This window comes from Oncorhynchus mykiss, chromosome 1, assembly GCF_013265735.2.
Source record: "Oncorhynchus mykiss isolate Arlee chromosome 1, USDA_OmykA_1.1, whole genome shotgun sequence".
Taxonomy (NCBI): Eukaryota; Metazoa; Chordata; class Actinopteri; order Salmoniformes; family Salmonidae; genus Oncorhynchus; species Oncorhynchus mykiss.
In genome coordinates, this window is record NC_048565.1 from 94410917 (window position 1) to 94422170 (window position 11254).

The 11254-nt window shown below is 44.4% G+C and overlaps 1 protein-coding gene across 3 annotated transcripts in view; it reads right to left on the bottom strand.

Moving 5' to 3' along the window:
* Nucleotides 1–10969, bottom strand: part of LOC110533036 (disintegrin and metalloproteinase domain-containing protein 9) — a 41263-nt gene extending 30294 nt beyond the window's left edge. For all 3 annotated transcript variants that reach the window (XM_036988958.1, XM_036988969.1, XM_036988978.1), the window contains exons 1-7: nt 10812–10969; nt 6265–6374; nt 6084–6160; nt 2789–2867; nt 1796–1872; nt 376–568; nt 154–216 (exon numbers count right to left, since the gene is read on the bottom strand). In XM_036988958.1, the coding sequence (XP_036844853.1) occupies nt 154–216; nt 376–568; nt 1796–1872; nt 2789–2867; nt 6084–6160; nt 6265–6374; nt 10812–10881 (669 nt within the window). In that variant the 5' untranslated portion in view covers nt 10882–10969. The remainder of the gene's footprint in view (nt 1–153; nt 217–375; nt 569–1795; nt 1873–2788; nt 2868–6083; nt 6161–6264; nt 6375–10811) is intronic.
* Between the last annotated feature and the right edge of the window lie 285 nt (nt 10970–11254).

Consider the following 11254-nt stretch of genomic DNA (forward strand, 5'->3'; position numbering starts at 1 on the left):
GGGCTTGATGATTAGTTGACCAGTTGAATCTTAGCTGGGGAATAGTTAAAATACATGGAACGGCTGGGCGTCCAAGAGGAGAGGTCGGAAAACCTGTTAGCCTACACAAGTTATTCATCATCTATAAAATTAGAAAAATAGTAAGTATTTTACCCTGAGAAAGTCAGCTACCAACACCAACTCTACATATCTGGTCTGAGGTAGATTACGTTTTCTCTGTTAAGAAGAAGAAGAAGAAATGACAGGAAGTCCTAGGTGAGACTGGTACATCCATTCACCTCCATGCTTAGTGTGACAGACATCCAGTACATTCCCCCTGAAAACACTTTAATATCTGTTACATTCTGCCATGCTGTGTAATGGAAACATCCCAACCCGTAACAGTGCCGTCATCGAGAGGGATGGGTCGAAAGACGAGTGACTCTCAGTGCGCGACGTCTCATTGGTCACTCCGCAGACAAAGGGCTCCGATTGGCTGTGCTCCAGGCGGTAGAGGAGGTGCTCGTTGTTTGTCGACTGCTTGACTGGTTCCAGCCCATAACTCTGGTTGCCAAGGAGAATGACACCCCTACGAAGAAGAAGTACAACAGACGGATTCACAAATCAATGCTGACAAATGACTTTTCATTCACGAGATCACCGCAATGGTTTAACAACACTTCCTGGAATCAAGCTGAAGTCAGCGATTAGTAGTAGAGGACTGGGAAAGTCAGGATAACTGGTTAGACAAACCAGTAAACTATTAGAGGACAGAGAAAGTCAGGATAACTGGTTAGACAAACCAGTAAACTATTAGAGGACAGAGAAAGTCAGGATAACTGGTTAGACAAACCAGTAAACTATTAGAGGACTGGGAAAGTCAGGATAACTGGTTAGACAAACCAGTAAACTATTAGAGGACAGAGAAAGTCAGGATAACTGGTTAGACAAACCAGTAAACTATTAGAGGACAGAGAAAGTCAGGATAACTGGTTAGACAAACCAGGAAACTATTAGAGGACAGAGAAAGTCAGGATAACTGGTTAGACAAACCAGTAAACTATTAGAGGACAGAGAAAGTCAGGATAACTGGTTAGACAAACCAGGAAACTATTAGAGGACAGAGAAAGTCAGGATAACTGGTTAGACAAACCAGTAAACTATTAGAGGACTGGGAAAGTCAGGATAACTGGTTAGACAAACCAGTAAACTATTATGACAGGACTGGAGAACTTCCTTGTTAAGAGACACTTCAAGCCCTCTGATTGGAACATGGTCCTCTGTAGTTCAGTTAGTAGAACATGGTCCTCTGTAGTTCAGTTAGTAGAACACGGTCCTCTGTAGTTCAGTTAGTAGAACATGGTCCTCTGTAGTTCAGTTAGTAGAACATGGTCCTCTGTAGTTCAGTTAGTAGAACATGGTCCTCTGTAGGTCAGTTAGTAGAACATGGTCCTCTGTAGTTCAGTTAGTAGAACATGGTCCTCTGTAGTTCAGTTAGTAGAACATGGTCCTCTGTAGTTCAGTTAGTAGAACATGGTCCTCTGTAGTTCAGTTAGTAGAACATGGTCCTCTGTAGTTCAGTTAGTAGAACATGGTCCTCTGTAGTTCAGTTAGTAGAACATGGTCCTCTGTAGGTCAGTTAGTAGAACATGGTCCTCTGTAGTTCAGTTAGTAGAACATGGTCCTCTCTAGTTTAGGTCAGTAGGTACTGAGAGTTAGTATTATTATATTATATAGAAGTGAATAAGAGACAGACCTGAGGTCAGTAGGTACTGAGAGTTAGTATTATTATATATAAGTGAGATGAGAGACAGACCTGAGGCCTGAGCAGGTGCTGAGGGCGACCAAAGATTCTTCATGATCCTCCACATCTCCATGGTAATAACAATGGACCTGCAAAACACACACACACACACACACACACACACACACACACACACACACAGCTATAAACAGGCATGTCATTTAAAAACACCATGTGGAAATATACAGCCATAACGTATGCATGTAAAGTACCAGTCAAAAGTTTGGACACACCTACTCATTCAAGGGTTTTTCTGTATTTTTACTATTTTCTACATTGTAGAATAATAGTGAAGACATCAACTATGAAATAACACATGAAATCATGTAGTAAACAAACAAATCAAAATATATTTAATATTCTTCAAAGTAGCCACTCTTTTCCTTGATGACAGCTTTGCACACTCTTGGGACTATAATTTGTTTTTCAACAGGACAATGACCCAACACACCTCCAGGCTGTGTAAGGACTATTTGACCAAGAAGGAGAGTGATGGAGTGCTGCATCAGATGACCTGGCCTCCACAATCACCACCCCCCCCAGCTCGTCAGCCCCCTCCCCCCCCACCCCACCCAGCTCGTCAGTCCCCACCCCACCCAGCTCGTCAGCCCCCCTCCCACCCCACCCTGCTCGTCAGTCCCCCTCCCAGCTCGTCAGTCCCCTTCCCACCCCACCCAGCTCGTCAGTCCCCCTCCCACCCCACCCAGCTCGTCAGTCCCCACCCCACCCAGCTCGTCAGCCCCCCTCCCACCCCACCCTGCTCGTCAGTCCCCCTCCCAGCTCGTCAGTCCCCTTCCCACCCCACCCAGCTCGTCAGTCCCCCTCCCACCCCACCCAGCTCGTCAGTCCCTCTCCCACCCCACCCAGCTCGTCAGTCCACCTCCCACCCAACCCAGCTCGTCAGTCCCCCCCCCACCCCACCCAGCTCGTCAGTCCACCTCCCACCCGAGTCTCCCCTTTACAATCCACCCAATGTCATTCTGTAACGTAGTCTCTGCTACTTACATCAGGTTTAGGATATGTAGGCGTCAGATTCCCAGCGGCATCATGGGAAAACTGAACAAAGCTTTTGGATAAAAACTCTCTGATGACAAAAGAAGAAAAAATACACCGATCACTCCACAAGAAAATAATTGTGTGACCTTAAGGTCATAAGGTCATCGCTAGCACGTAAGGTCACCGCTAGCACGTAAGGTCATCGCTAGCACGTAAGGTCATCGCTAGCACGTAAGGTCATAAGGTCACCGCTAGCACGTAAGGTCACCGCTAGCACGTAAGGTCACCGCTAGCACGTAAGGTCATCGCTAGCACGTAAGGTCATAAGGTCATCACTAGTACGTAAGGTCATTACTAGTACGTAAGGTCATCACTAGTACGTAAGGTCATCACTAGTACGTAAGGTCATCACTAGTACGTAAGGTCATTACTAGTACGTAAGGTCATCACCAGTACGTTAGGTCATTACTAGTACGTAAGGTCGTAAGGTCATTACTAGTACGTAAGGTCATAAGGTCATCACTAGTACGTAAGGTCATCACTAGTACGTAAGGTCATCACTAGTACGTAAGGTCATAAGGTCATCACTAGTACGTAAGGTCATTACTAGTACGTAAGGTCATCACTAGTACGTAAGGTCATAAGGTCATCACTAGTACGTAAGGTCATTACTAGTACGTAAGGTCATCACTAGTACGTAAGGTCGTAAGGTCATTACTAGTACGTAAGGTCATAAGGTCATCACTAGTACGTAAGGTCATCACTAGTACGTAAGGTCATCACTAGTACGTAAGGTCATCACTAGTACGTAAGGTCGTAAGGTCATTACTAGTACGTAAGGTCATAAGGTCATCACTAGTACGTAAGGTCATTACTAGTACGTAAGGTCATCACTAGTACGTAAGGTCGTAAGGTCATTACTAGTACGTAAGGTCATAAGGTCATCACTCGTACGTAAGGTCATTACTAGTACGTAAGGTCATCACTAGTACGTAAGGTCATTACTAGTACGTAAGGTCATTACTAGTACGTAAGGTCATTACTAGTACTTAAGGTCATCACTAGTACGTAAGGTCATTACTAGTACGTAAGGTCATCACTAGTACGTAAGGTCATTACTAGTACGTAAGGTCATCACTAGTACGTAAGGTCATCACCAGTACGTAAGGTCATTACCAGTACGTAAGGTCATTACTAGTACTTAAGGTCATCACTAGTACGTAAGGTCATTACTAGTACGTAAGGTCATCACTAGTACGTAAGGTCATCACTAGTACGTAAGGTCATCACTAGTACGTAAGGTCATTACTAGTACGTAAGGTCATCACTAGTACGTAAGGTCATTACTAGTACGTAAGGTCATTACTAGTACGTAAGGTCATTACTAGTACGTAAGGTCATCACTAGTACGTAAGGTCATTACTAGTACGTAAGGTCATCACTAGTACGTAAGGTCATCACCAGTACGTAAGGTCATAAGGTCATCACTAGTACGTAAGGTCATTACTAGTACGTAAGGTCATTACTAGTACGTAAGGTCATTACTAGTACGTAAGGTCATTACTAGTACGTAAGGTCGTAAGGTCATTACTAGTACGTAAGGTCATTACTAGTACGTAAGGTCCTTACTAGTACGTAAGGTCATCACTAGTACGTAAGGTCATCACTAGTACGTAAGGTCATTACTAGTACGTAAGGTCATCACTAGTACGTAAGGTCATTACTAGTACGTAAGGTCATTACTAGTACGTAAGGTCCTTACTAGTACGTAAGGTCCTTACTAGTACGTAAGGTCATCACTAGTACGTAAGGTCATTACTAGTACGTAAGGTCATTACTAGTACGTAAGGTCGTAAGGTCATTACTAGTACGTAAGGTCCTTACTAGTACGTAAGGTCATCACTAGTACGTAAGGTCATCACTAGTACGTAAGGTCATTACTAGTACTTAAGGTCATTACTAGTACGTAAGGTCATTACTAGTACGTAAGGTCATAAGGTCATCACTAGTACGTAAGGTCATTACTAGTACTTAAGGTCATCACTAGTACGTAAGGTCGTAAGGTCATTACTAGTACTTAAGGTCATTACTAGTACGTAAGGTCATTACTAGTACGTAAGGTCATAAGGTCATCACTAGTACGTAAGGTCATTACTAGTACTTAAGGTCATCACTAGTACTTAAGGTCATCACTAGTACGTAAGGTCATAAGGTCATCACTAGTACGTAAGGTCATCACTAGTACGTAAGGTCATTACTAGTACGTAAGGTCATAAGGTCATTACTAGTACTTAAGGTCATCACTAGTACGTAAGGTCGTAAGGTCATTACTAGTACTTAAGGTCATTACTAGTACGTAAGGTCATTACTAGTACGTAAGGTCATAAGGTCATCACTAGTACGTAAGGTCATCACTAGTACGTAAGGTCATCACTAGTACGTAAGGTCATAAGGTCATCACTAGTACGTAAGGTCATTACTAGTACGTAAGGTCATAAGGTCATCACTAGTACGTAAGGTCATCACTAGTACGTAAGGTCATCACTAGTACGTAAGGTCATTACTAGTACGTAAGGTCGTAAGGTCATTACTAGTACTTAAGGTCATCACTAGTACGTAAGGTCATCACTAGTACGTAAGGTCATAAGGTCATCACTAGTACGTAAGGTCATTACTAGTACGTAAGGTCATAAGGTCATCACTAGTACGTAAGGTCATTACTAGTACTTAAGGTCATCACTAGTACGTAAGGTCGTAAGGTCATTACTAGTACTTAAGGTCATTACTAGTACGTAAGGTCATTACTAGTACGTAAGGTCATAAGGTCATCACTAGTACGTAAGGTCATTACTAGTACTTAAGGTCATCACTAGTACGTAAGGTCATCACTAGTACGTAAGGTCATCACTAGTACGTAAGGTCATAAGGTCATCACTAGTACGTAAGGTCATTACTAGTACGTAAGGTCATAAGGTTATCACTAGTACGTAAGGTCATCACTAGTACGTAAGGTCATTACCAGTACGTAAGGTCATTACTAGTACGTAAGGTCATCACCAGTACGTAAGGTCATCACTAGTACGTAAGGTCATTACCAGTACGTAAGGTCATTACCAGTACGTAAGGTCATCACTAGTACGTAAGGTCATTACCAGTACGTAAGGTCATTACTAGTACGTAAGGTCATCACCAGTACGTAAGGTCATCACTAGTACGTAAGGTCATTACCAGTACGTAAGGTCATCACCAGTACGTAAGGTCATAAGGTCATCACTAGTACGTAATAGAAAATAAACTGACATACGTGTTCTTTTGTAGATGTAGGAAATGTTCCTTGTTGTCAATGATCAATGAATAAGAACGTTCCTCGGGTTCTTCAGTCTGAAATGAGTTCCAACACAACACAGTCGCATGAAAATACACCAGTGGTCATTTACCATCATGTGTCAAACCACGAGTTGGGAGACCTGTAGAGGTAACCTTACCTTTCCCGAGTCAGGAAGTCTGTCTGCATTTCTTGCCCATCTCCTGTGAACAAGCTGAGGCTTTACAACCGTGTAGCTGGAAAGTTTAGATGTTTGTCCATTGAAAATATCTGAAAAGGGTAGAAAGAACAGCCATGAACTAGTGGCCAACTCGTGTTCCAATGGCCAATGTCCTGAATGGCCAAGATGACACACAGCCAAAGTCTAACCGGCCAATCAAACAAAACAGCTAATTCATCAAGTAAAAAAAATTAATCTACTGAAATGTGTCAATGATGACGTGCTTGACGTGCTTCTACACCTGCATTGCTTGCTGTTTGGGGTTTTAGGCTGGGTTTCTGTACAGCACTTTGAGATATCAGCTGATGTACGAAGGGCTATATAAATAAATTTGATTTGATTTGATGACATACTGGCATGGTCCCAAGTTAAATAAATGAGTGGAAAACCTGATGCATTGAGTATAGGTGACTCATGAGGTGCCGTCGACATTGAAGCCAACTTGAAAGGTGAATGGAGACGGACTGATCTACAAGTCACCTTGCATCATAAATACAGGGCCTCGCAAAAGTCTCCTTGGATTTCATCACATTTTATTGTGTTACAAAGTGGCATTCAAATGGTTAATTGTCTTTTTTTAATATAAACAATCTACACAAAATACTCTGATGTCAAAGTTTATTTTGTAAATTTTTTTTTAAAGATTAATAGAAAATAAAGTCTTTGCATAAGACTTCCTTGAATCAATACACGTTAAAAAACACCTTTGGCAGCGATTCCAGCTGTGAGTCTTTCTGGGTAAGTCTCTAAGAGCGATTCCAGCTGCAAGTCTTTCTGGGTAAGTCTCTAAGAGCGATTCCAGCTGCAAGTCTTTCTGGGTAAGTCTCTAAGAGCGATTCCAGCTGTGAGTCTTTCTGGGTAAGTCTCTAAGAGCGATTCCAGCTGCGAGTCTTTCTGGGTAAGTCTCTAAGAGCCATTCCAGCTGCGAGTCTTTCTGGGTAAGTCTCTAAGAGTGATTCCAGCTGAGAGTCTTTCTGGGTAAGTCTCTAAGAGTGATTCCAGCTGAGAGTCTTTCTGGGTAAGTCTAAGAGAGATTCCAGCTGTGAGTCTTCCTGGGTAAGTCTCTAAGAGCTTTACCACACCTGTATTGTGCAATATTAGCCATTATTATTTAAACTCTGTCAAGATGTTGGGAATCACAGCTAAACAGCAGTTTTCAAGTCTTGCCATTGATATTCAAGTAGATTTAAGTCAAACCTGTTACCTGAGTGGCCAACGTTCACTGACGTCATGGTAAGCAACTCCAGTGTGGATTTGGCCTTGTGTTTTAGATTGTCCTGCTGAAAGGTGAATCCCTCTACCAGTCTCTGGTGTAAAGCAAACTGAAGCAGATTTTCCTCTAGGAGATTTGCCTGTGCTTAGCTCAATCCTATTTATTTTTATTCTGAAAAACTCCCTAGTCCTTAACGATGTCAAGCATACCCATAACATGATGCAGCCTCCACCACCATGATTGAAAATAAGAAGGCAATCCCCCTCCCATCCCATCACAAAAAATGTTTTATCTAATTTTATGCTCAATTGTTTTTACATCCCTGTTTGTGAGCATTTCTTCTTTGCCAAGATAATTAATCCCCCTGACAGGTGTGGCATATCAAGAAGCTGATTAAACAGCACAATCATTACACAGGTGCACCTTGTGGTGGGGACAATAAAAGGCCACTAAAATGTGCAGTTTTGTCACACAACACAATGCCACAGCCGTCTCAAGTTCTGAGGGAGCGTGCAATTGGCATGCTGACTGCAGGAATGTCCACCAGAGATGTTGCCTGAGAATGAGAATTAATTTCTCTACCCAATAAATGCCTCCAACATCGTTTTTTTTTTCTCCTGTCCAACCGGCCTCCCAAATGCAGACCACGTGTTACCACACCAGCCCGGGACCCCCACCAGCCCTGGACCTCCACCAGCCCGGGACCTCCACTAGCCCGGGACCTCCACCAGCCCGGGACCTCCACCAGCCCGGGACCTCCACCAGCCCGGGACCCCCTCCAGCCCGGGACCCACACCAGCCCGGGACCCACACCAGCCCGGGACCCCCACCAGCCCGGGACCCCCACCAGCCCGGGACCTCTACCAGCCCGGGACCCCCACCAGCCCGGGACCTCCACCAGCCCGGGACCCCCACCAGCCCGGGACCTCCACCAGCCCGGGACCCCCACCAGCCCGGGACCTCCACCAGCCCGGGACCCCCACCAGCCCGGGACGTCCACATCCGGCTTCTTCACCTGCGGGATTGTCTGAGATCAGCCACCCGGACAGCTGATGAAACTGAGGAGTATTTCTGTCTGTAATAAAGCCCCTTTGTAGGGGAAAAACTCTCTCTGATTGGCTGGGCTTGGCTCCCCCGAGGGTGGGCCTATGCCCTCCTAGGCCCACCCATGGCCGAGCCCCTGCCCAGTCATGTGAAATCCATAGATTAGGGCTTGATAAATTTATTTCAATTGACTGATTTCCTCATATGAACTGTAACAAAGTAAAATCATTGAAATTGTGGCATATAGTTATGTCTTGTGTAGGCTGCTATCTTAATTGAAATAAACTTCTGTGAGGGGGAAATAATTGCCACATTAGCTACCACCAACAACACTGTTCTACAGCGGCCCAGTGGGAAGCACCTCGGGTTCAGTTTTCTCCTGGCAGATATGGGCTAGGTGAAGCGACCGTCTGTGCTCTCATACTCCCTAAAGACCGGGGCTTGAAAAACTAGAAGAAAAAACGCAGCAATATTACTGTTGTTTGTCTCTCTTGAGCCACCGTAGCAACAACATAGCCAGAAACATTTCCTAAAAAAAAGTATATATTAATCTTCTACATTCATTATAGACCCTCTGCAACTGAACACGGACATTTTAAAAGTTCCCTGTTTCCATGAATTGAGGAAGTAGATAACACTTCTCTGTGCCAAACAGTATCTAACCTGTAACTCCCAGTAACAGATACCAAAAATATTTGTTTAAATCAAATCAAATGTATTTATATAGCCCTTCTTACATCAGCTGATATCTCAAAGTGCTGTACAGAAACCCAGCCTAAAACCCCAAACAGCAAGCAATGCAGGTGTAGAAGCACGGTGGCTAGGAAAAACTCCCTAGAAAGGACAAAACCTAGGAAGAAACCTAGAGAGGAACCAGGCTGTGAGGGGTGGCCAGTCCTCTTCTGGCTGTGCCAGGTTGAGATTAGAAACCTAGAGAGGAACCAGGCTATGAGGGGTGGCCAGTCCTCTTCTGGCTGTGCCAGGTGGAGATTAGAAACCTAGAGAGGAACCAGGCTCTGAGGGGTGGCCAGTCCTCTTCTGGCTGTGCCAGGTTGAGATTATAAACCTAGATAGGAACCAGGCTCTGAGGGGTGGCCAGTCCTCTTCTGGCTGTGCCAGGTGGAGATTAGAAACCTAGAGAGGAACCAGGCTCTGAGGGGTGGCCAGTCCTCTTCTGGCTGTGCCAGGTTGAGATTATAAACCTAGATAGGAACCAGGCTCTGAGGGGTGGCCAGTCCTCTTCTGGCTCTGCCAGGTTGAGATTATAAACCTAGATAGGAACCAGGCTCTGAGGGGTGGCCAGTCCTCTTCTGGCTGTGCCAGGTTGAGATTATAAACCTAGATAGGAACCAGGCTCTGAGGGGTGGCCAGTCCTCTTCTGGCTCTGCCAGGTTGAGATTATAAACCTAGATAGGAACCAGGCTCTGAGGGGTGGCCAGTCCTCTTCTGGCTGTGCCAGGTTGAGATTATAAACCTAGATAGGAACCAGGCTCTGAGGGGTGGCCAGTCCTCTTCTGGCTGTGCCAGGTTGAGATTATAAACCTAGATAGGAACCAGGCTCTGAGGGGTGGCCAGTCCTCTTCTGGCTCTGCCAGGTTGAGATTATAAACCTAGATAGGAACCAGGCTCTGAGGGGTGGCCAGTCCTCTTCACATTATCTGATGTAACAATCTGTAGCTAGTTCTCTTGGCTTCCAGAATACAGAAACTAAAGTAAACTTCCCACTTTCTATTTGTTAACCTTAAATAAAAATAGCAAAACTAAAGAAAATATAAAAAAATGTTAGTCTCTAAACAAGTGAAATGACATTTTTCAAAATATATATATTTTTGTGGAGTGCCACATTCCATGCTGTACTTGTTGAGCCGACGTTTCATATTCGGTTCCACGCATCACAAAGTGATTTAGGATCAGCTCTTACCATCACAGCCCAAACCTTCAGGCACATCAGAAACAATAAGACCGAGCCTGGATCAGAATTTATAACAAGCGCTAACAAAAGGTAATTATTTTGTGCGGAAGCACAACGTGTCGCGGAGAGTTGTGAAATAGCCTCTATTGGTGGTTAATAAGTAGAGTTAAACGGTATGATAGACAAAGTAGCCTTGTTATCAGGTAGGCTACATTTCACAATCAAATTCCCGAGGCTTTGTAATCGCAACAGGTACCAAGCGTAACGAAGAAGGTTATCACCTAGGCAACAAAAAATACACCTCAATCTCTCACCCACCTTTATTGTTCTCGGTTCCAACGATGCAACAAATTAGAAACAGTAAAGACACTAGACTTTTCCCCACCATGATCCTTGCTACAGCATTTGTCCATTGACGACAGCTGTGGAGGCGGACAGGGCAGGTGAGAAGGCTAGGGGGGGGGGGGGGGGGGGTGCGCCGGTGAGCCAGAGGGGGTGTGCCTAAAGTTACTCTTCTTCTGTGGGGTTTATCGGCGTTTGGAATCCAACGTTATGGTGCATTACCGCCACCTACTGTACAGGAGTGTGGGCCAGAGAGGACCGAAACTAAATTCTACCTGTCAGCACCGGTTATTTTTAATGTTTTTACGAAACGTTGCAAACTATATCTACTGATATTCACTTTTTAATTTTCTCTCATTCCAGCTAACATAAAAACATTCCCACAAACTTTCGAGAACGTTCCCTTCAGAGGAACTCTT